The 22,853-nt window shown below is 40.5% G+C and overlaps 1 protein-coding gene across 1 annotated transcript in view; it reads right to left on the bottom strand.

Moving 5' to 3' along the window:
• The window catches only part of PARP8 (poly(ADP-ribose) polymerase family member 8), a 1,481,732-nt gene that overhangs the window by 415,226 nt on the left and 1,043,653 nt on the right, over positions 1 to 22,853 (bottom strand). The window contains exon 18 of the mRNA XM_044077685.1: positions 752 to 819. Within this exon, the coding sequence (XP_043933620.1) occupies positions 752 to 819 (68 nt within the window). The remainder of the gene's footprint in view (positions 1 to 751; positions 820 to 22,853) is intronic.

A 22,853-nucleotide genomic window follows, 5' to 3' on the forward strand; every position in this document is an offset into this window, starting at 1 on the left:
AATAAAAAATTAACAAACATCAACAGCAATGCTATTATGCATTCAATGCCTGAAAAAAGAACATAAAACTTGAAAACAACAGTGCTTCTGATAGACTTATTATTTTCAATTACCCAGAATCTGTTCAGATGAGCTACATCTTGCAGGAGTGGTTGGAGAGGACCTGAAGCTTATATATGCACATTCATGTGTGTGTATGCGTGTGTGTGTGTGTGTGTGTGTGTGTGTGTGTGTGTGTGTGTGTGTGTGTGTGTATGTACAATAAACTAATATTTTTTTGATGAAACTCTTACCATTTCTTATGACAAACATATGTAAAATGCTAGAAGGACCCATTCTTTGTTCTTGACAGATTTTTAGTCAGATCTAGTCAGATCTACAGAATTCATAACTTATGCAAAGCTGTCTACAGTTAGGGATTCGCTCAAACTGTAAACGTGGATGTAACATGAACATCTAAAATCTGTCTTAAGACTTAGAATTAGACAGACATAGTGATCACTAAAAGTGATTTGGAGGAGATCTATAGTGATAATCACTCCGATCCTTACCAAACAACTGTATTTCCTTATCATGCTAAAGGGAAATATTTAATATATCTAACAACGTATGATATGTTTTAATAAATACTGTGGTACATATGCAGGATTAAAAGTCACATTACTTATTAAGGAAATGGATTAGGCATAATTTCTGTAAGTAACAAATTGTAGCTTACTACAGTAACAGAAAGTAATGCATTGAAACTTACCACTGTAACAGAGGATGTGCAAGAGGATCCTGTTTGTCCATCTGCTTCTTAATCTCGGGGTAAGATGCCTAGGATAATTACAGACATGTTTTATTCATATATTGGGTCTGCACAGGGAAACAGCTAACATGCATTTTTCCTATGTGGACATATATACATGTATGTATAGGCTCCTGATAGTTGGTTGAATGCACATTTGGATAAAATTCCAAAACAATGTAGCATAACGGTCGAAATCCCATTTACTGCAATGGCCATTGGTCTGAAAGTGCATTAAATACATTCGGTTTCATGACAGAGAAGAAGAAATATATAAAGAAAATTCATCTGGATGGTTTCTCGCATGGAAATCACTGTTACATGTACACAATCACTGCTTATGATGTTCCTGTTTGTGCATCAGTAGTGGTTCACTGCATGTGGTTTCTTTTTTCTGCAGCTGCATGATCACAAAGTCATTGTATTTAAGTAACTGGGGTACAGAAGACCAATGGCATTTTATACCACTTGCCATGGTGCTTTTGACTGTATGATATTTCAGCTAATAGGAATTCAACCGATGGTGCTTCAATCTAGTAGTGTTTCAGGAAAAGTTAGGGATACATTCAAATGTGGCTTCAAGTACATAGACACACATATACACACAGATTCAGGGTAAAAACTTCACTGAGGAGCTCTGGATATCTAGTACATGTATGCATGTTTTCCCCTTATCAGCATGTCTTTTTCTTGATAATTCACTTTCTGATAACTTCAGGAAAAATATGTTGGTTCTTTTCCTATGCTAAACTTTGTCTATATTATCCTCACCCTTCTGCCTGAAATGATGGTTGAAAAGGTTCAATAGATCAGTTGCTCACATAAGTGGTTAACCAATAGTTTCATAGGTTCATGGGTGTTTACTTGGCTAATGACCACAAGGGCTTTTTTAAGCCTATCCATGCATCCCAAATCTCTGACAAGTTTTGGTACCCTTGATAAGTGTAAGCTGGGGTTTGGGAGATGAAACATTTACAAGCAGGGACTTGTGAGATGAACCATTTACAGGCTGCCTGTGTCCATTAGATACATAGGTCACAAGCCAGGGACAAATTTCCTGTTCCCCATCCAATTGTCTAACATACACTTGAATTGGGTTAGGGAGAAACTCTGCTTCACATGGTTGGGGAGCCTGTTGCAGAGACGGGGTAGTCTCTGGTATAAATACCTGTGTCTTGTTTATGTCACAGGCAAGGTTTAAGTCTTTAAAATGGGTAATTATGTTGCTATTTGTTTTGCTGATAAGCAGCAGGTCCATCAGAGTGGGGTCTGACAATGCCCAGTATGTCAGGCATAGATCTCCTCTCAACAGACTGTAGGAGACAGAATACATGGATAGGGCCTTGAAGTGGTCTGCATACATACATACATATATTTCAAGCACAGGCATTAATGCCCTTCTAGCTTGCCAATATACTAAAACATGTTCCCATAATAAGTGGCCAGGCTGTTCTTAAAAATATCTAAACTAGTACTTCCTTTGTTGTAATTACGTAGTCTGCTACTCTGTCAGAGAACCAATTAGTACTCTTCTCATTCTTATAGAATCTTCTACATAGGTTATCTGATGATTCTCTAATACTTTTTGATAACCCCAAACATTCTCAGAGGTAGCTGTCTCTAAATGCCATATACCTGAATAAGATCTCCTCTTAGATATCTGTAAGAGACACTGTGGAAGTTCAGATATTTTAGTCTTTCATAATAATTTGAGGTAAATTTGGCCTCACAGGTCAAGGACAATCCCAAGGCATTATTTAGCTATGTCTGCAACCTCAAAGGCAATACACAATTGTGTGCAGAGATCATTGTTAATGGAGCCACCTATACTGAGCCAGAAGATCTAGAAAACATACTGGCAGGCAAATTCAACTCTAAATTTATCCCTCTCTCCCCCTCATTCCCCCTGGGGAAATACTATCAAAAGCACTATCACTAGGGAAAAGGTCCTCATTGCTCTAGCTATGGCCAAGAACACTGCATCAATGAGCAGACAATATCCCGGGATGCCTTCTAAATGGCATAAAACATGATCTTTCAAGGCCTCTGGAATTGCTTTTAAACTGTAGTCTCCAAACAGATTTTGTACCTCACAAATGCAGAACAGAAACAGTCATCCCTCTGCACAAAATCAGGACATCTGCAGACCCTGGAAACTACAGATCCATAAGTCTCACTAGTCACATATGCAAAGTCATGAAAATAGTTATCTCAACCTGGTGGATTTCTTTGATAAAGTCACCAAAGCAATGGATGATGGCAAAATGGTTCACACTGCCTGCCTTGACTTGGGTAAGGCATTTGACACAATACCCAACTCAGGCATTGTTGAAAACCACACAAGGTTAGTTATAAACCTGTATGTCACCCAATAGATAGCCAGTTAGGTGTCAGGGCCAAGGAAGAAAGAAATTGAGGAGTGCACCTCTACAAAGAGGCCAGTCACAAGTGGAGTCCATCAGTCCATCACTTGTTTTTGGCATTTACTTCCCTGAAGTCAAGGCCAATATCAAGAGCCTCTGTCTGACTAAATCTACAGATGATTGCAAATTAGGAGCAGTCATAGAATCCTCCAATGACACTAGTGTTCTCTAGGAAGGTCTGACACAGACAAATAACGTGTGTCACAGCCATAAACTAAAACTAAATACCAAGGAATGCATAACAGTATCCTTTAGTAAGTTATCCACCCCTGGTAACTATCATTTATTTATTTATTTATTTACAATTGTTGACCGGTCTAGTCTAACTGGATATATGTCCATTTTCAGTAGAGGCCCATCATATTGACAACACACTCCAAGAGTCAAGCCAGTAGTCAGCAATACACGTAGACAGTAATCTAGCTTTTGACCATCATGTATGTTCACTAGTGAGAAAATCATTTTACGTTGTGCAACTTATAAAAAAGGTGTGGCTTCTAGGTCCAAAGAGGTCATTGTTCCACTGTACTCAGCATTCACCAGACCTATCATTGAGTGCAATTGTCCCCTTTGGGAAGTACCTAACCCGGCACATTCAACAAATGGAATGTCCACAGAGGTTCCTTTCTAAAAGAATACAAGGTATAACATGTCCTATGCAGACTGCTTCAAAGTCCTATCCCTGAGTTCTGTCTCTTACTGGCTGTTGAGGGGAGATCTATGCCTGGCATAAAAGGTGTTATCATATGTGACCCTGATGGACCTCCTGCATATCCACAAAACAAAGAACATCAGAATGACCTATTCTAAAGACTTTAACCTTGTGTGTGATATAAACAGGACCTGCTGGAGAGACAGGTATGTATCCCAGAGACTATCCCTTCTCTGGAACAGGCTCTCCATTCATGTGAAACAGAGATCCTCCATAGACCAATTTGAATGTAATTTGGACAATTAGATGGGGAAGAGGAAATTCCTACCTGTTTTGGTACCTATGCCTCTAATGGACACAGGCAGCTTATAAATGGTTCATATCCTAGGCTCCTGTTAGTAAATGCTGCATTTCCCAGGCACTAGCATACACTTATCAAAGGTACCAGAATTTGTCAGAGATTTGGGATGCGCAGCTAGGGTTTAAAAGGCCTTTGTGGTCATAAGCGTAGTACACACCTATGAAACTTTGAAGGCCAATGAATGATAGTCCAGCATCTAATGATATTAGCCACATGCTTTATTATCCAACAGGTTAATCCAAAACATGTATATAGTTATACTGATATATATACAACTAAAAAAGGAACTTCAATAAAAAGTAATAAAACTAAAGAAATCAGACAATGAATATGGACAACTTGGAGCACTTTAATAATTTCATGGAAGGGTGATATACATGAGTTCTATACCTTTATAGATTATATAAATAATAGCACTGATTTTTTTAAAGTTTAGCATCAAAACTTCTCCTTCCAGTATAGAATTTTTAGATGTGTTAGTTTCTAAAGATTTAATGGTACTTTTAATACCCAGATCTATGAGAAACAATGCTGGAAGAATAACAAGTTGCATCGGTCTAGCATGCATCCTAGTTATGTTTTTAGGAATTCTATGAAGGGGTAATTTTTAAGGGTTTCCAGATTGCACACTGATACATGCACAATGGACCAAGCTTTTAATTTGTTAAGCAATGAGTTCAAAGAAAGAGGTTACAAGGAGCAAGTGGTGCGGCAAGTAGCATTATATGCCAGAGAATGTAGAGATACAGTAGGGCAACTATTCTTTTCTGAGAATGGTGGAAAGAGAAATATCAGTGAAGAGTCAGAAGTGAAGATGAGGTTAACACTCACATATTCCAATAATATTGGGATGGTATGTGATATTATCAAACGTAACTGGCCTACCTTATTGACAGATGACAAAATTAAGAGTATCATCAGACTTTCTCCGGCTTTTGCTTTTAAGAACACTCCCTCCTTGTTGTTATTGTGTCTTTCAGCTTTTCTGGTTAGGGGGTCGCCACAGCGGAACTCTGGTCTGCTAATGATTGTTAGTTGATTTTTACGTGCCGAGTTACCAGCCCTGACACACAACCTTCAACGAAGGTACGCCCATTCACGCATGTCTCCACGCAGAAGACGCTCTAGCTGAGAATCGAACCAGACAGCATCTTACTGTGAGGCGACAACGCTACCGCAGCACCACCACCGCGGATAAGAACACTCCCTCCTTGAAAAAGAAATTAAGTTATGTGAGAGAAAAGAAAATCAGTATAATATCTGATAGGGTAGGGACATTTTCCTGTCGTTCCTCCAAATGCTTGTCAACATATTTCTAAGAAGAATTATTTTGTACATCTAGGTACAGGAGCAATGTTTAAGTTTAACTTATATGCTGACTGCACCAGTACCGGTCTGGTTCATTTGGCTACATGTAAAAAATAACCTAGTTTTTAGGTAGGAATGACAGCCAGGAGGTTAAAAGACAGGGTATTAGAGCATTTAGGAGATATAAGAAGGGATGTGCCTACCATTGCTCTGAATAAATATATTAAGCAGAAAGAAGGACACGCATTTAAGTTTATGGTACTACGTACTTTTAATATGAATCCCAGGGGAATAGAAAATGGGGAATTACACTGGATTATATACAGGCTGACAAAGGATTTGGATTGAATGAAAGTGTACCTTTAAAACCCCTTCTGCTAACATGGAGACTGATTCATTGATTGTCTGCAACTGGAATTGTTTTAATTGGTTAATTAGGTGCTTAGATCTGTATTTAAGAGGGTTTGTCATTTGTATATTTCATGATCTGATGAAGTTTTGTATGAGAGCACCTACCTCAAGTCTTGGAATAAATTAATACTTTTCTTAAAGCCTTGGTTATCATATTCTTAGCTTGGACTGCACTTTAATATTAATCCCAGAGGTACATCAAAAGTAAGAGCTTTCATTCACCAAACTTTATTTAAACTGAGTATTAAAATTAACTAACATGTTTAAAGCTACAATTTCTAATACGTACTTTGCATTCAGACATTAACACTTATGTAAAATTTCTATCCTCAAACAATACCAAACTAATACCGAGATAGAAATGGTAACCCATGCCAAACTACTAAGGGGACGTCACTGATGAAAACCTAAAATTTGACCACCAAAGAAAACGGGCTGTAAAGAAACACCATCATGCATTACCTCATCTCTCCTCATCCCTCCTCTACTATATCTAGCCCCTATTCTCATCAGTTTGCAATCCAATCAACTCTGATTACTTAACCAGTGCTATAATAAAATTGCAAAATTTACTGCAAATCACTATTGTAGGGCACATCACTGCTTCACACTAAAGTAACTTCAGTGGCTGGAATTAAGGCACTATTTAACCTGCTCATAGCTTGTTACAACACGGAAGTTCATATACCCAGGGAAATGCCCAAATCAAAGTGATATTCTCCAACTCTACATTCCCAAAAGATCATTATGCTCTTCTGACAAGATGTTGCTAACTGTAACTAAGTCGGTCAACACTGCTGAAGGCTCTCTATACTCTACTCTCTCTGTAAAAACTGGCATTCATTACCTCTCTGTTTTATAACATTAGAGAACAATAAGCCTTTCAAACTACACTTAAATGATCACTTAAAATTTTTTGGCTACAGTAATGCATCTCTTCTGGGATAACCTAAATGCTCGCTCAATCTCAACCCCTTTACCTGGGCATCTCTAATCTTTATATGTGTTGTATACTCACTCAGTAGCTCTCATACTCCTCCTGGTATAGCCACAATCTTGTCTACTGCTGTCTTGGAGCTTTTATCCCAGGCCTCAGCTGAAAACATTTCTTTTTTTGTTTTTTTGCCCTGTCAGGCTTTCCTGCTAAACAAAATAAGTAATTTTTAATATTTATCTATTATTTTTTCTGAATTTGATGTCTGGGTGTAATCTAGCTTCCTAAATCATTTTATAAGATCCTCCTTTTCAATCATATGCTTATAAATGTCTTCAATATGTTATGTTTTTAAATTATTGATCGTAAGACAGTCATCGGAAATCTAAAATGTAGTGTTATCCTTCATATTCTTGACTAAATGTTCAACATAATTTTGCTAGTTCCTTTTTACACTAGTATTAAATGTTTTCTTCATAATGATTATCTTAGACTTCAATATCCTACTGTTTTTTACTTTCCTTTTCTTATTTCTATGCTTAGCCAAACTCCTTGTCTGCCTAATGATATTGTGTATTGACTAGGGGTCTTTTTCCTGTTTTGTTCTGCTTCAGTTTGCTTGTTTTCCTGTTGCATGATAGTTTCTTAGGTTCATAGGTTCATAGGTTGGTACTAGGCTATCGGCCCTAGGGCCTATACAAGCCTAGCCATAACAATTCCCTGGCTATTTTTTCCCACAGTATTTACTACCCTGGATCCCTGTCTAGCAGGGCGACTGATGTGATCCCAGGGGTGAATTTCCTATCTCCCATCCAATCATCAAAGTTCCTTGTGAAGAGGGCCAAAGAGGCACTCTGCTTGACATGTATGGGCAGTCTATTCCAGAGTCTGGGGAGTCTCTGGGTCAGGAACCTATCCCTCCAGCATATTTTGTTCATTGTGATGACAAGGTTTAGATCCCTGGAGTGTGTGTCTCTGAGGGATTGGGATTTCTTTAAGTATAGCATGTCCAACAGCTCTGGGTTTGACATGGCCTTGTATGTTAAGTGGGGATCGCCTCTGAGTAGACGATATGCAACAGAGTTTTTTTAGATGTTCAGCATAGGGCATCTGCTTTAGGCCTGTGATTCTTTTAGTGAGGTATTTCTGCGGCCTTTCCAGTTGTTGCAGATGTCTTGAGAGGTACATACCAAATGGGGCATTGCATTCTATAATGGGTCTAATGAGGGATGAGTACAGTGGGACAATTACCTCCTTTTTTCTTGATGAAAAGCCCTTAGTGATGAGATGTGCCACAAAGAAGAATTTCCTGACTGTTGTGGTGATGTGGTTATTGAAGATAAGACCACTGTCCATCTGTGTCCCTAAGTCTCTTATCACACTTTTGGTGTTTAGTGTACTGCCACCTATGTGGTAATTCATGGGTACATGTTTTTTCCCAAAGAGGATAACTATACATTTCTTGGCATTGAGCTTGAGCCCATGGCTCTGGCACCAAGCATCTGTTTCTGTAAGGCCCTTTTGTAGAATATCCACATCATTTGGGGATTCAATGATGGCTCCTAGTTTGCAGTCATCTACGAAATTTGTTAGCCAGAGACCCTTAGTGTTGGCCTGTACTTCAGAGAAGTAGATGCCAAACAAGAGTGGTCCCAGGACTGAACCCTGAGGTACTCCACTTGTCACTTGTCTGGAGCTGGATTTGGAGTTGGCTACTTTTACAGTGTGGGTTCTGTCAGTAAGCCAGTTGGCAACCTATCAAGTGACGTAGGGATTAATGCTCAGTTTAGTAAGTTTATCTATGATTCCAGAGTGGGGGATGGTGTCGAAGGCCTTGGCGAGGTCCAGATAGGCTGTGTGGACCACCTTACCCTTGTCCACGGCTCTGGAGACTGATTCAGGTTCAGGTGACAAGATCAGCCCTTCATGAACCCAAACTGTGTGGGGTCCAGTGTTTGAAGGCTGCCAATGTCTTTGTTTATTAGTTCCATGATAATATGTTCCATGGCCTTGCAGATCAGGCTCGTCAAACTGATGGGGTGGTAGTTCCCGGGATCCAAGGTGGATCCCACCTTGTGGAGTGGGATAACTGTAGCTGTGTGCCACTCAGTGGGCACAAAGCCTGAGGTGAGGCTATGATTAAACATGACAGTTGGTGAAGTGCTAGTTCATTTTGTAGTTTATGTAGTACACAGCCTCGGATGTCGTCTGGTCCCATGGATGCTGTATTCTTAGCTTTGGAGAGTGCATTTTTTACCTGTGTGGCTGTTATTACCGGAATTTGGCAATCTTTCAGTATTGAGATGAGCCCTTTAGGGGGTGAGAGGGGGGTGAAGTTTGCACTGAATTGGTCTGCCAGGATATTGGCAATATCCTTGGGATCAGTATATTTAATGCCATTCTGTTGTAGCTCAGAGCAGATCTGAGCATTGCCTTTTAGATTCTTGACATAGCTATAGAATGCCTTGTAGTTGTCTTTGGAATCTTTGGCAATTTTATTTTTGTAACTAGCTTTGGAGGATTTTATGAGGAATCTCACCTTCTTACCGAGGCTGGTAAGGGAGTTTTTTGCATCCTGAGATTTTCCTCTTTTCTGCAACAGTTTCTTCCTTTTGTTGTAAAGTTTGTTTAAGGCAAGACAATGTACCTAACACTTTAGTCATAGGTGACTCTATAGTCCGGCACACTGATGTCCTTCTCACCAGGTTGAATAAGGAGAAAATTACAGTCAGCTGCCTGTCGGGTGCCAGGATCCGCCACATAATGCATGCACTCAAGTCACTCCACAACAAGTACAAATATGACTCTGTCATTGTCCATGTTGGAGTGAATGACTTGAGACGTACCTCCCTGGACTACATGAAAAGAGACATGGAAGAGCACTCGGATCATGTGGCCCAGGCAGGTATGACCCTAGCCCTGAGTAGCATCCTGTCTACCAGAATGATACCACGATATAAGGATAAAATGATTGACTTCAACAATTGGCTAAGCTTATGGTGTCATTCAAAGGGGATCCAGTATCTGTCTGCCTGGGATGACATGATTGACAGACCACGATGCTTTGCCAGAGATGGTCTGCACCTGTCGCCCCTGGGATTCAGGTTACTGGCTAAGGCTCTTGCCACCCCTATAGTGCCTTTTTTAGGCAAACTTCAAAGGACAAAACCACCACCGTAACAGGTACAAGCATGCAAAATTTGAAGGTAATGCTACTCAATGCTAGAAGTCTAAACCTCAAAATGCACTCTCTCGAGGCACTCCTAAAAATGGAGAACATCGATATCTGTGCAGCAACTGAGACCTGGTTCAAGGCTCCAGAGAGCACCCCTGCAATACCAGGTTACAACTCTTACCACACTTTTCAGCCACCAAACCAGGACTGAAACACTAAAGGTGAAGGAGTGTCAATATTCACCAAGGATATTCACACCACCAGGCTAGTTGGCCAACACAATGTGTCTGAAATTCTCCAAGTGCAACTAACACTAGGTAAGACTGCAATCCAAATTGTAGCTTGCTACAGATCCCCCACCATACCCCAAGATTCTCACTACACCTTTCTAAACATACTGGAAAATATTAAGATAGAACCAAACACCCTAATACTGGGTGATTTTAACTACCCTGCCATTAACTGGGAAAACTACTCATGTCCCAACACCTTTATGAACGGTTATTGGAATTCATAAATTCCAACCCCTGGATCAACTAATCCATAGTCCCACCAGGGGCTCCAATATCCTAGACCTGGTCATTACCAACATGGGAAATCAATGCTCCGTACCTATGGTCACCCCTCGTTAGTCAGGTCAGACCATAAGCTAATCACCCTTAACATCCACATCCCACCCCCACCCACCCCCAGTAAAGAAACCACCATAAAAAACTTCTCCAAAGCCAACTTCATGCTACTCAAGTCAGAAGTGACAAACTTCATGACACCCATGCAGACGGGAACTGAAAGTTCAACTGCTGAATCCTACATTAAGGCACTGTACGAGCACATCCACTCATGCATGAATCGTGCCATCCCAAATAGAACCAAAATGCTCTCATCCAAAAAAAGGAAGCCAATCTGGTGGTCCCCTGCCATAAACAAACTTTACAACAAAAGGAAGAAACTTTTGCAGAAAAGAGGAAAGTCCCAGGATGCAAAAATCTCCCTTACTAGCGTCAGTAAGAAACTGAGATGCCTCATAAAATCCTCCAAAGCTAGTTACGAAAATAAAATTGCCAAAGATTCCAAAGACAACCACAAAGCATTTTATAACTATGTCAAGAATCTAAATGGCAATGCTCAGATCTGCTCTGAGCTAAAACAGAATGGCATTAAATATACTGATCCGAAGGATATTGCCAGTATCCTGGCAGATCGATTCAGTGGCAACTTCACCGCCCTCTCCGCCCTAACTGGCCCATCTCAAGACCGGAAGATTGCCAAATTCTGGTAATAACAGCTACACAGGTAAAAAATGCTCTCTACAAAGCTAAGAATACAGCATCCATGGGACCAGATGACAGCTGTGTACTACATGAATTACAATATGAACTGGCACCTCACCTAAGTGTCATGTTTAAACATAGCCTCAACTCAGGTTTTGTGCCCAATGAGTGGCGCAGAGCTACAGTTATCCCAATCCACAAGGGGGGATCCACCTTGGATCCTGGAAACTACCGTCCCATCAGTCTGACAAGCCTTATCTGCAAGGCCATGGAGCGTATTATCATGGAACTTATAAACAAAGACATTGGCAACCTTCAAACACTGGACTCCACCCAGTTTGGGTTTGTGAAGGGTCGATCTTGTCTCCTGAACCTGATTGACTTCTTTGAATCAGTCTCCAGAGCCATGGACAAGGGTAAGGTGGTCCACACAGCCTATCTAGACCTTGCCAAGGCCTTTGACACCATCCCCCACTCTGGAATCATAGATAAACTTACTAAGTTGGGCATTAATCCCTATGTCACCCAATGGGTTGTTAAATGGCTTACTGATAGAACCCACACTGTAAAAGTAGCCGACTCCAAATCCAGCTCCAGACAAGTGACAAGTGGAGTACCTCAGGGTTCAGTCCTGGGGCCGCTCTTGTTTGGCATCTACTTCTCTGAAGTACAGGTCAACACTAAGGGACTCTGGCTAACAAAGTTTGCAGATGACTGCAAACTGGGAGCCATTATTGAATCCCCAAATGATGTGGATACTCTACAAAAGGGCCTTACAGAAACAGATGCTTGGTGCCAGAGCCATGGGCTCAAGCTCAATGCCAAGAAATGTATTGTTGTCGCCTTTGGGAAAAAACATGTATCCATGAATTACCATATAGGTGGCAGTACACTAAACACAGAAAGTGTGATAAGAGACTTAGGGACACAGGTAGACAGTGGTCTCACCTTCGATAACCACATCGCCACAACAGTCAGGAAATCCTTCTATATGGCACACCTCATCACGAAGGGATTTTCATCCAGAAAAAAGGAGGTCATTGTCCCACTGTACTCATCCCTCATTAGACCCATTATAGAATACAACGCCCCATTTGGTATGTACCTCTCAAGACATCTGCAACAACTGGAAAGGCCTCAGAAATACCTCACTAAAAGAATCACAGGCCTAAAGCAGATGCCCTATGCTGACCGCCTTAAAAAGCTCCAGCTATACTCTGTCGCATATCGTCTACTCAGAGGTGATCTCTGCTTAACATACAAGGCCATGTCACACCCAGAGCTGTTGGACATGCTACACTTAAAGAAATCCCAATCCCTCAGAGCTACACGCGCCAGGGATCTAAACCTTGTCATCACAATAAACAAAACATGCTGGAGGGATAGGTTCCTGACCCAGAGACTCCCCAGACTCTGGAATAGATTGCCCATACATGTCAAGCAGAGTGCCTCTTTGGACCTCTTCAAGAGGAACCTTGACGATTGGATGGGAGAAAGGAAATTCACCCCAGGGATCACGTCAGTCGCCCTGCTAGACAGGGGTCCAGGAAAGTAAATAATGTGGGAAGAAATAGCCAGGGAATTGTTATGGCTAGGCTTGTATAGGCCCTAGGGCTGATAGCCTAGTACCAACCTATGAACCTATGAACCTATGAACCTATGAACAACCACAAGGCCTTCTATAGTTATGTAAAGAATCTCCATGGCAATACCCAGATTTGCTTTGAGCTACTGCACGATGGTACCTCCTATACCGAGCCAACAGATATTGCCAATATACTGGCCGACAGATTCAGTGCCAACTTTACCCCTCCAATAGATTCCCAGGCACCCAGTATTACTGTTGCACATGTTAAAACATCACTGTCCAAGGCCAAGTATACAGCTTTTATGGGACCTGACAATATCCCTGGCTGTGTTCTACATGAACTACAGAGTGAACAGGCACCTCCCCTGTGTGCCGTGTTCAATCACAGCCTCACCTCAGGCTTTGTCCCTACTGAATGGAGCACTGCTACAGCCATCCCTCTCCACAAAGGAGGAGTGACTACAGACCCTGGGAACTATCGCACCATTAGCCTGACGAGTCTGATATGCAAAGCTATGGAATGGAATGCATCATTATGGACCTAATAAACAAGGATATAGGGAATCTACAAACTCTGGATCCCTCACAGTTTGGTTTTGTGAAGGGTAGATCATGCCTGCTCAACTTGGTCGACTTCGTTGAGTCAGTCACCAGAGCAGTGGATGAAGGCAATGTGGTTCATACAGCCCACATTGATCTGGCCAAGGCCTTTGATACCATTCCAGACTCAAGAATCATAGAAAAACTCACTAAGCTAGGCATCGACCCCTATATCACCAGGTGGGTTGCAAACTGGCTCAAAGAACCCACAGTGTGAAAGAAGCTGACTCCAAGTCAGACTGCCGACCAGTCATGAGTGGAGTCCCACAGGGTTCGGTCTTGGGTCCTCTCCTGTTTGGTATCTACTTCTCTGAAGTATAAGCCAACACAAAGGGACTCTGGCTGACAAAGTTCACAGACAATTGCAAGTTGGGAGCTATTATTAACTCCCCAAGTGATGTTGACATCCTACAGAAGGGACTCACTGAGACCAACAACTGGTGTCAAAACCATGGCTTTAAGCTCAATGCCAAAAAATGTGTTGTCATCCCCTTTGGAAAAAACCCAATTCCCATGAATTATCACATCGATGGTAGTCCACTGAACACAGAAGGTGTTATCAGAGATCTGGGAATACAGGTTGACAGCCACCTCTCTTTTGACCACCACATTGCCACTGTGGTCAGAAAGTTCTTCTATGTGGCACATCTCTTTACTAAGGGTTTTGCATCCAGGAAGAAATAGGTCATTGCCTCCCTCTACCCTTTCTTCATTAGGCCAGTCATTGAGTACAATGCCCCATTTGGCATGTACTTCACTAGACACCTGCAACAACTGGAGAGGCCACAAACGTTCCTCACAAAGAGGATCCTAGGCCTTAAACACTTGTCCTATATGGACAGACTAAAAAAACTCCAACTATTCTCTGTCTCATATCGCCTACTTAGAGGTGATCTCTGCTTGACTTACAAAGCCATGTATGACCCAGCTCTGTTAGAAATGCTACAGCTAAAGAAATCCCAATCCCTCTGCACCACATGCTCCAGAGACTTCATCCTCATTACCACAATCAACAGAACATGCTGTAGGGACAGATTTATAACCCAGAGACTGCCCATGCTATGGAATAGACTTCCCATATATGTCAAACAGAGCACCTCACTGGTCCTCTTCAAGAGAAATCTTGATGAGTGGATGGGAAATAGAAAATTTAACCCGGGGATCACTTCGGTAGCTCTACTCAAAAGAGCCACTGGGAACTAAGGTCGGGTGGCTTGATGCCACGGTAATCCTATGGGCTAGGCTTGTAAAGGCTCCAGGGCAATTAGCCTAGAACACACCTATGAACCTATGAACCTGACTTCTTCCAGACTAGCTCTAATAAGGGATGGAGTTATCAAAGAAATCAAGACATCCACAGTCCACATCCTACTGCTGCCTGGAGTGTTTTTCCTGCTACTGTCCTTATGCCACTGTACATGCCCAGAAAAACATTGCAGGTAGGGCATAGGACTGGCAGACCTTGCATATCTGTTCCTCACCTTTCTAAGGTGGTAACATTGGCAAGCTGCCTCTCTCACCCATAGGAAGCACTATTTATGTTTTCCTATCTCTGCCTGGGAAATCTGACTATGTTGTGTGCCCCATGCAAAAATCTATCACATTCGGTATGGGATTGCCCATCCTCAATACCAGTGTCTCAGAAGCATGAGTTGTTAATCGAACCGGGGACACCTGGACCATAGTCAGGGCTTTATCCATCTATACCACTGTGCTTACTCACTTCAAATCTAAGAACTCTTTGATGACTAGAGTGTAGTGACTTATCGTCATAACAGGAAATGGATTAATCATCCTGAATCTACTTCTCTGAAGGCTTCACTGAAAGCTTGGCCTCAAGAATACTGATGACAGTGGAGAAATTACAATGGGGGTAAACCTTGATGATTGTTGTATTCTACCTTGTTTTTATTATTACCTTTTTGGATGCTTTGTGCCTACCAGTAGTTTGCTCACTCTGACTTTTTTTTTTACTTTTGGAATATTTTATCATCTAATGCCTTAAGTATGGAACAACTGTTATCAATCTGCTCTCCAGCTAAGTTTGCTGGAAGGCTCATAAGTCAAATAGGCTTTTGTTTTTAGCAAAAATAAAATCTCTGATCTCAAAGGGAATGTTGGCAGATATGCCATGTTTGAAGTCTGCACTGGTAAAATACAACATATTAATGGCAATCTTATTCTATCACTGAGTCATTCCTTTCAGATATAACAACAAGATAATCCATGTATATTGTCCTAATGTTTTGGAATAGATAATGTTTGGATCTGCTCTAACCTTAGCATTCAGTGTAGAGTATGTAAACATTTTAGGGCATCTGCTGTATTAATACTGAGCCATACATGCTTGAGGGAAATTTGGGGGAGAGGAATGTACTGATGTTATTTTACCTATGTCTTTGATAATTCTTGGCTCTTTTGGGGTGGTTAGCATTTTCCTTGCATTATTTTATCAGCCAAGAATGGATAAAGGCATACATTCTGAATTATTTTAAGTTTGGACTGGAAAGGACCCCCCCATTTTCCTGTCATATATTTAAATTATATTTTTTAGCCAATGAACATTCACAACTGCATGAGGTTCCATACTAAGTTGGCCCTTGGGTGAGGTTAATTAATCTCTTTAGTCTGGCTCTGAAATTGTTTTTATGGAACATAATTAGTTGGGTCCCATCACTGATAATAGTTTGACTGGAAATATTTTGTAGCCCCTGAGGTTGTAATTTTTCAGATTAATTTTGATATGTGCAGCATATCACCATAAGTATTTCAATGTCTTGGGGAGTGGATATAAGGTTAGTAATATGACAGAGATGATAATTGTTCCTAAGTCATCTAAATGTATATAGACTGATCCGCAGGCCAGCACATATTTGGATACATAAGTAAAATTGATTTAAATTTATTAGTTATCTACTTCAGGTATTTGGTTCAACCTAGAACTTAGCCTACAACTTTATAGTTGCTTTTTAAGAGATAACTGTGGCATTATTTGTTTTTGTAAATTTTCTTGATTCTCAAAATCTATACTCCCCTTGGGCTTTATACTGCCCTATTAATTTCCCTAGCGGTAACAGCCCTGTAACACATTTTGTTCCCCTGGGGTGGCAGTCAGAAGTAAAGGGCGGTACTGTCATTTATAGTGGGGATGGGATTTTTCTTCTTTAAACAACAGGATCATACGATCATAGGAAGTTACTAGGCTATTGGCCCTGAGACCCTTATAAGCCTAGCTAAGAGTTTAGTCCATATTTAGACAAGTTAGAACCCAAAGCCTTAATCCAGCAGGGACACAGGTGGAATCCCAGGGGTGTATTTTCTGTTTCCCATCCAGTTATCCAGGTTGTGTGTAAAAAGGGATATTGAGGTACTGTGCTTTATGTGGAGAGGGAGTCTAATCCATAGATGGGGGGGTCTCTGGGACAAAAATCTGTCCCGCCAACAAGTCCTAGTGATGTCACAGACCAGGGTGAGGTCGTACATGTGGGTTACTCGAGTAGAGCTTGACTTGCGGATATGCAGCAGTCCCATCAAGGTGGGGTCTGAGATTGCTTTGTATGCCAGACAGGGGTCACCTCTGAGGAGTCTGTATGAAACTGAGTAGAGGGATGGGGCTTTTAGCCTATCTGTGTACGGTACATGTTTGAGGCTCCAGATTCTCCTGTTGAGGAACCTCTATGGTCTCTCTAGCTGCTGCATGTGCTTTGCGAGGTACATGCCGCAAAGCACATGCAATGAACATTCACAATTGCGTGAGGTTCCATACTAAGTTGGCCCTTGGGTGAGATTAATTCATCTCTTTAGTCTTGGTCTGGATTTGTTTTTATGGAACATAGTTGAGTTCCATCACTGATAACAGTTTGACTGGAATTATTTTCTGTCCCTTGAGGTTGTAATTTTTCAGGGATTAATTTTGATAATGTACAGCATCTCCTCATAACTATTTCAATGTCTTGGTTGAAGGCACAAGGTTAGTAATATGACACAGATGATAGCTGTTCCTAGGTCATCTAAAATATACACATCGGTCCTCAGGCCAGCACATATTTGGATATACAAGTAAAGATGATTTAACTTTATTAGTTATCCACTTCAGTTATTTGGCTGAGCCTATAACCTAGCCTACAACTTTACAGTTGCTTTTTAAGAGATAACTGTGCAATTATTTGTTTTCTAAATATTTTCCGTTCTCACCATTTCTACCAACACCCCCCATACTGATCTATTAATTTCCCTAGTAGTAACAGCACGCCAACACATATTGTTCTCCTGGAGTAACATTCAGATGTAACGGGTGGTACTGTCATTTATAGTGAGGATGGGATTTTCTTCTTTAAACTCTAGCCCCCACTGACAAGCAACGCTGTGTGCTTGCACATGAGAACTTGTGCTATCTGTGTTCCCTGATTGTAGTGCTGTTTGCTACTGTGCAAACATGGGCCACAGTCCTCCTCATGATCCAGCCATGGCGCTCTTCCCCCAGAAGCTGGTGATTTGACATTATCAGTTTCATTCCCACCTCCCCATGCCAGCTCCTCCATTACTTGCATCACTAGTTGAACACAAGTCATGTGAGCAAAGCCAGGGCTGACAGCTATGCAAATCATGGTGAAACTGGAGACTAGTATGCAAGAGAGTGACTGAAAATCCAAGAAATACATCCGCTTACATCGTCCTCATTGGCTTCTTTAAATTGTTCTGATATCAGGATTTATTTATATCTGTTTGGTACTTATTCACTAAGTATTCATGGCTCATTGCACCTTCACTGTATGAGCTATGTTACAATGACTCATAAATGACAAATTGTGTACAGACATCCGTGTAATATGTGTAGTTGAGGTCATCACTACACAAACTAATTGTACATGGACAGAAAGCAGTTTTTGTAGGGTGGAAACATTCTTCAAGATTTCACCCCCACACACACACACACACACACACACACACACACACACACACACACACAAACACACACACACACACACACACACACACACACACACACACACACACACACACACACACACACACACACACACACACACACACACACACACACACAAACATCATGCCTCATTTCTTTATTTTCACTCCAAGGTCACTGCCCCTTAAAGAAAGACAGCCCTGTGACTGCTCTGATAGGCACTGCCCTGCCTTTCAGAGAGTGCCCTGACAGGCAGTATATACCTGTTCCACACTTTGTCTGTGGTGCACCAATCTCAGTCTGGCCACAACTCACTATCAAGTAAGTATTAAAAATGTGCTCCTTTATAATGCAATCAAGAAAGCTTAAGAAAATACTGCCTTGATCACCTATGCTTGAAAAACTAAAAAGATAAGGGTAGTTAAACTAATTAAAGATATTCTACTCAAGTCCTTTATTGTGAAGTTCAATGAACACGAGAATTGATTCAGCTTCTTTTTTAAAGTAACTGCCTAATTTCTACATCACCTTAATACCAGCCTTAACTTGACATAGAGCAGTAGGAATCCCCTCCATATCTGTACCATCATGACAATGAAAGAAAAAATGGGGTATTATTTGTGAGATGCTCCTGGAACCTGACCTTTACATATCCTTTTAGCTTCTCCTACATAAGTCAGCTTCTCAGGCTATCCCAGGATTAAAAAAGAGAGAAAGAAAGAAAGAAAAACAGAAAGGCAACCTCACTGTTACAGGTTAACTCATAGCAGGGGAGAAAGCTCTAAGCGCTTCATGATGTCCCTTCAGAGACACTGTCAAATACATCAACAAAAAGTGTTTTTCTTTTGTTTTGTCAGCAGTTTGATTTTCAAAGGGATTTGGTACCAACAATGCAGTAATTTGTACTCTTGGGAAAGATGGCTTCAGATGTAATGATTAGTAACCAGGAAATGTTTTTTTTTCAAGATACAGACTGAATGCAACCAGTGTCTGATTGATGATGATATATGGTTAACTGGTTATGGAAAACAGATATGGAGGGTGCCTTAGAAGCAGTTAGACAACAGTTGAGGGTGGTTTCTAGACTTTTTCAATACTTATATTACACAGCTCAAACTGCTGGAAGATTATTTTTGTGCTTTTCTGAAACAGCAATATTGTGCCATCATGCCTTTCCAACAAAGAATGATGGGTTTGTGAACGTCAGTGGAACTAAGTAATCAAACAGTATGTCCTGCGAGTAATTTTTTTACATTGGAAGGGAAGGAAAGGTGGAAAAATCTGTGCATGAGTAGGGTCCTAGAAGGTAAGGAAGGATTTGACTATTTGGAATTTGGGAAAACCATGATGGAACAATGGACTGGGCTCTCTTAAGATATTTATGGGTATAGAGTGTTGTCATTGGTGGCTGATAAAGCATATTTTCACCTGAGAGTAAATTTGGTTCAGTTTGTCCCAGTTTTGTCAACCTAATAACAGGATAACAGCTGGTAGTTAATCTGTGTATGTAGATCATGACTTCTGAGAGACAGCTATGCAGTACAAAATTCACTGTTTGCTGCCATAAAAGAATGCTGACATGTGAGTTAAGGCACAAGTTCCAAACTAATGGGTAAAAAGGTTACACAAGCAAACAGCTCAGTAAAAACTGTAGGAAAATCTCAGCCAAGTATTCACTGTGTAATACATTAAATCTTGTGTAGTTGAGGCCCATGGTATATATGTAAAAGGCCCCCTAAGGACAAACCAGTATTTCAGCTACATGGTTGCTTATTGCCCATGACCTTGTAATTTTTAAGTCTTTATGGGTACAGTCAGACCAATAAAGCCAACCCCACCCCACTGGTTGCAAGCAAGAAAGCTCTATGCAAATCACCCCCTAACGACATACCAATGTTTCAGTTACATGGCTGCTGCATGCCCAGAACTTTATACATTTTAAATCATTTTGGGTACATTCTAGCCACTAAAAGTAGAGGGCCTTTGACAGGTCAAGGCAGGCAGTGTGCACCATTTTGCCGTCACTGATGGCTCTAGTGATCTTCTCGAAGAAGTCCACCAAGTTTAATAGGTATGACTTGCCCTTGGCAAAACCAAAATGTAATGGGTCCATGGTTTTATGATTTCCTATATCTTTGCTCATCAAGTCCACAATAACTCATTCCATGGCTTTGCACATAAGATCTATCAAACTTATGGGTCTGTAGTTCCCTGGGTCTGTTAACGGTCATCCTTTGTGTAGATGGATGACCGTTGCAGTTCTCCATTCACTAGGGATGAAACCTGTCTGTAGGTTGCGGTTGAACAGAGAGTCTAGTGGGCCTAACAGGACATGTTTCAAGCTATTTAGGAGGCTTCCTGGGATATTACAAGGACCCATTGATGCATTGTTTTTTGCTCTGGAGAGTGCAGTGAGGACCTGTTATTTAGAGATAGCTGAGGGAGAAATGGTAGATGGTATTTCCTGGGGGGGGGGGGCTTGCGGTGATGGAGGGTGAAACTAAATTTATCAGGCATCATATTTGCTGTATTCCTGGTATAGGAAGTTCATTTTATGATTAGTTCAGCACACTGTTGGCTATTTCCTTTAAGGTTGTGTACATAACTTAAAAATGCCTTATGGTTACCTGGGAGGCTATTTTTGTCTTGAGGTTAGCTTTGGTGGACTTGATTAGTGCCCTGAGTTGTTTGTTTAAACCAATGAGGGATTTTTTGTCTTTTGGGCATGGCTCTTCCTATTTTTGGACAGGGTTTTACTTCTTTTGCTGTACAACCTGTTTATCCTGGAGGTAAACCAATGGAGGCTTGTATTTGGAAATTGTCCTAAATTTATTTCAGCTTAGTGCTGTTGTTTCTATGCAGTTCTTTACATGCTTGTACAGGGTTTCTGTAAACACTTCTGCAGAGGCCATTGAGTTTGGGGAGGTTGGAATTTAGCTAGATCATCACTTAAATGGAAGTAGTTAGCCTTGGAAATTTTTTTTTGCTTTTGTTTTTTGGCTTAAATATTTTATTGAATTATTTAAAGTGAATATATTTTTAATAACTTTATATTATGATACATAGTTAAAACAGGTTAACAACAGTATAAAATTAAAAACCATATAAACATCAAATCAAACTATATACATAGGTGTCTAGGTTTATACAGATGATTTACATTTTGGCATTCAGACTTGATTCCATGTAGTGTTTAAGTCATCTCTCCCCAGACTTCTACTATCTTTAGTCTTGAATTATGATAAGTTGTTGTTCTTTCTATTCTGGTCCTGATGGTTCTCATTTCCATTCTCAATGCATTCAACACAACTTTTCTATATTCTTTGAATAAAGGTGAAGTCTCGCTTTTCCAATTTGTAGTTATGGTTTTGCATGCAATTGCTAATAATGTTCATAGTAGTGGAAACTTTATTCTAGAAACACACTTGAGTATGAGTGCATTAAATAAAATCAAAGCTTCAGACAATTGAAAATTATCATTAAAAACAATTTGTAAGAAATCATTTTGTCCCAAAATGACTTAAGTAAATGACAATCACAGAACATATGCTTGCAGTCTGCTCTTAAATTCTTTTTACATCTCCAGCAGCCTATATTCTTTAAACATGAGCTCTATTTTATGTGGTGTTACATAGGACCTATGAATAAACTTCCATGTGAAGGAAAAGCTCTTGAAGGTTCTTGGATTTGCTGGGAGTTCAAACTTTATATTTATTTCAAGTGTTACCACTTTCTGATCTAATCTGACAAGTGGGGACATTACACAAGTCAGGGTGCAATGTTCCCTCATATTTGTGAGTACCAGGTCCAAGATATTTACAGCCTTAGTGTCTCTTATATATATCTAAGAAGAGATCTTATTCAGGTATATAGGATATTTAAAGACAACTATCTCTGGAAATGCTTGGAATATCAAAAAGTACTAGAGAATCATCAGACAGCTTGTGTAGAATGCATACAGAGAGACACAAAGTCATAAAATACCAGGAATTGCAGGCAGAAATGAGAGCAATGTGGAAGAAAGATACCCAGACAGTTCCAATAGTAGTAGGAGCAATGGGTCTTATAAAAAGAATCGACAATCGTATTTAGATATGTTACCAATACACATAATTCCATATGAACTGCAGAAGGAGTCATTACTGGACCTATTACAGGTGCTGTGAAAAGCACTTCTGGCTGACATCATCAAAGATTAAAACAATACTATTTTCATGAACTTTAATTGTACTTTGACTTAGGAATGGAATCCATTCCATCATGGTAACAGAAACCCAAAATACTTGGAGAAATTATAAACAAGATTCTAAAGGAATGAGAAGTGTACTAATTGGTACTCTAAGATAGAAGCTAATGCGTGGAACATACTACATTAAAGCAAGTACTAGTTTAGATATTTTTTGAAAACAGCCT

The sequence above is a fragment of the Protopterus annectens genome, chromosome 1.part1 (assembly GCF_019279795.1).
Source record: "Protopterus annectens isolate FY-2018-M chromosome 1.part1, PAN1.0, whole genome shotgun sequence".
NCBI lineage: Eukaryota > Metazoa > Chordata > Ceratodontiformes > Protopteridae > Protopterus > Protopterus annectens.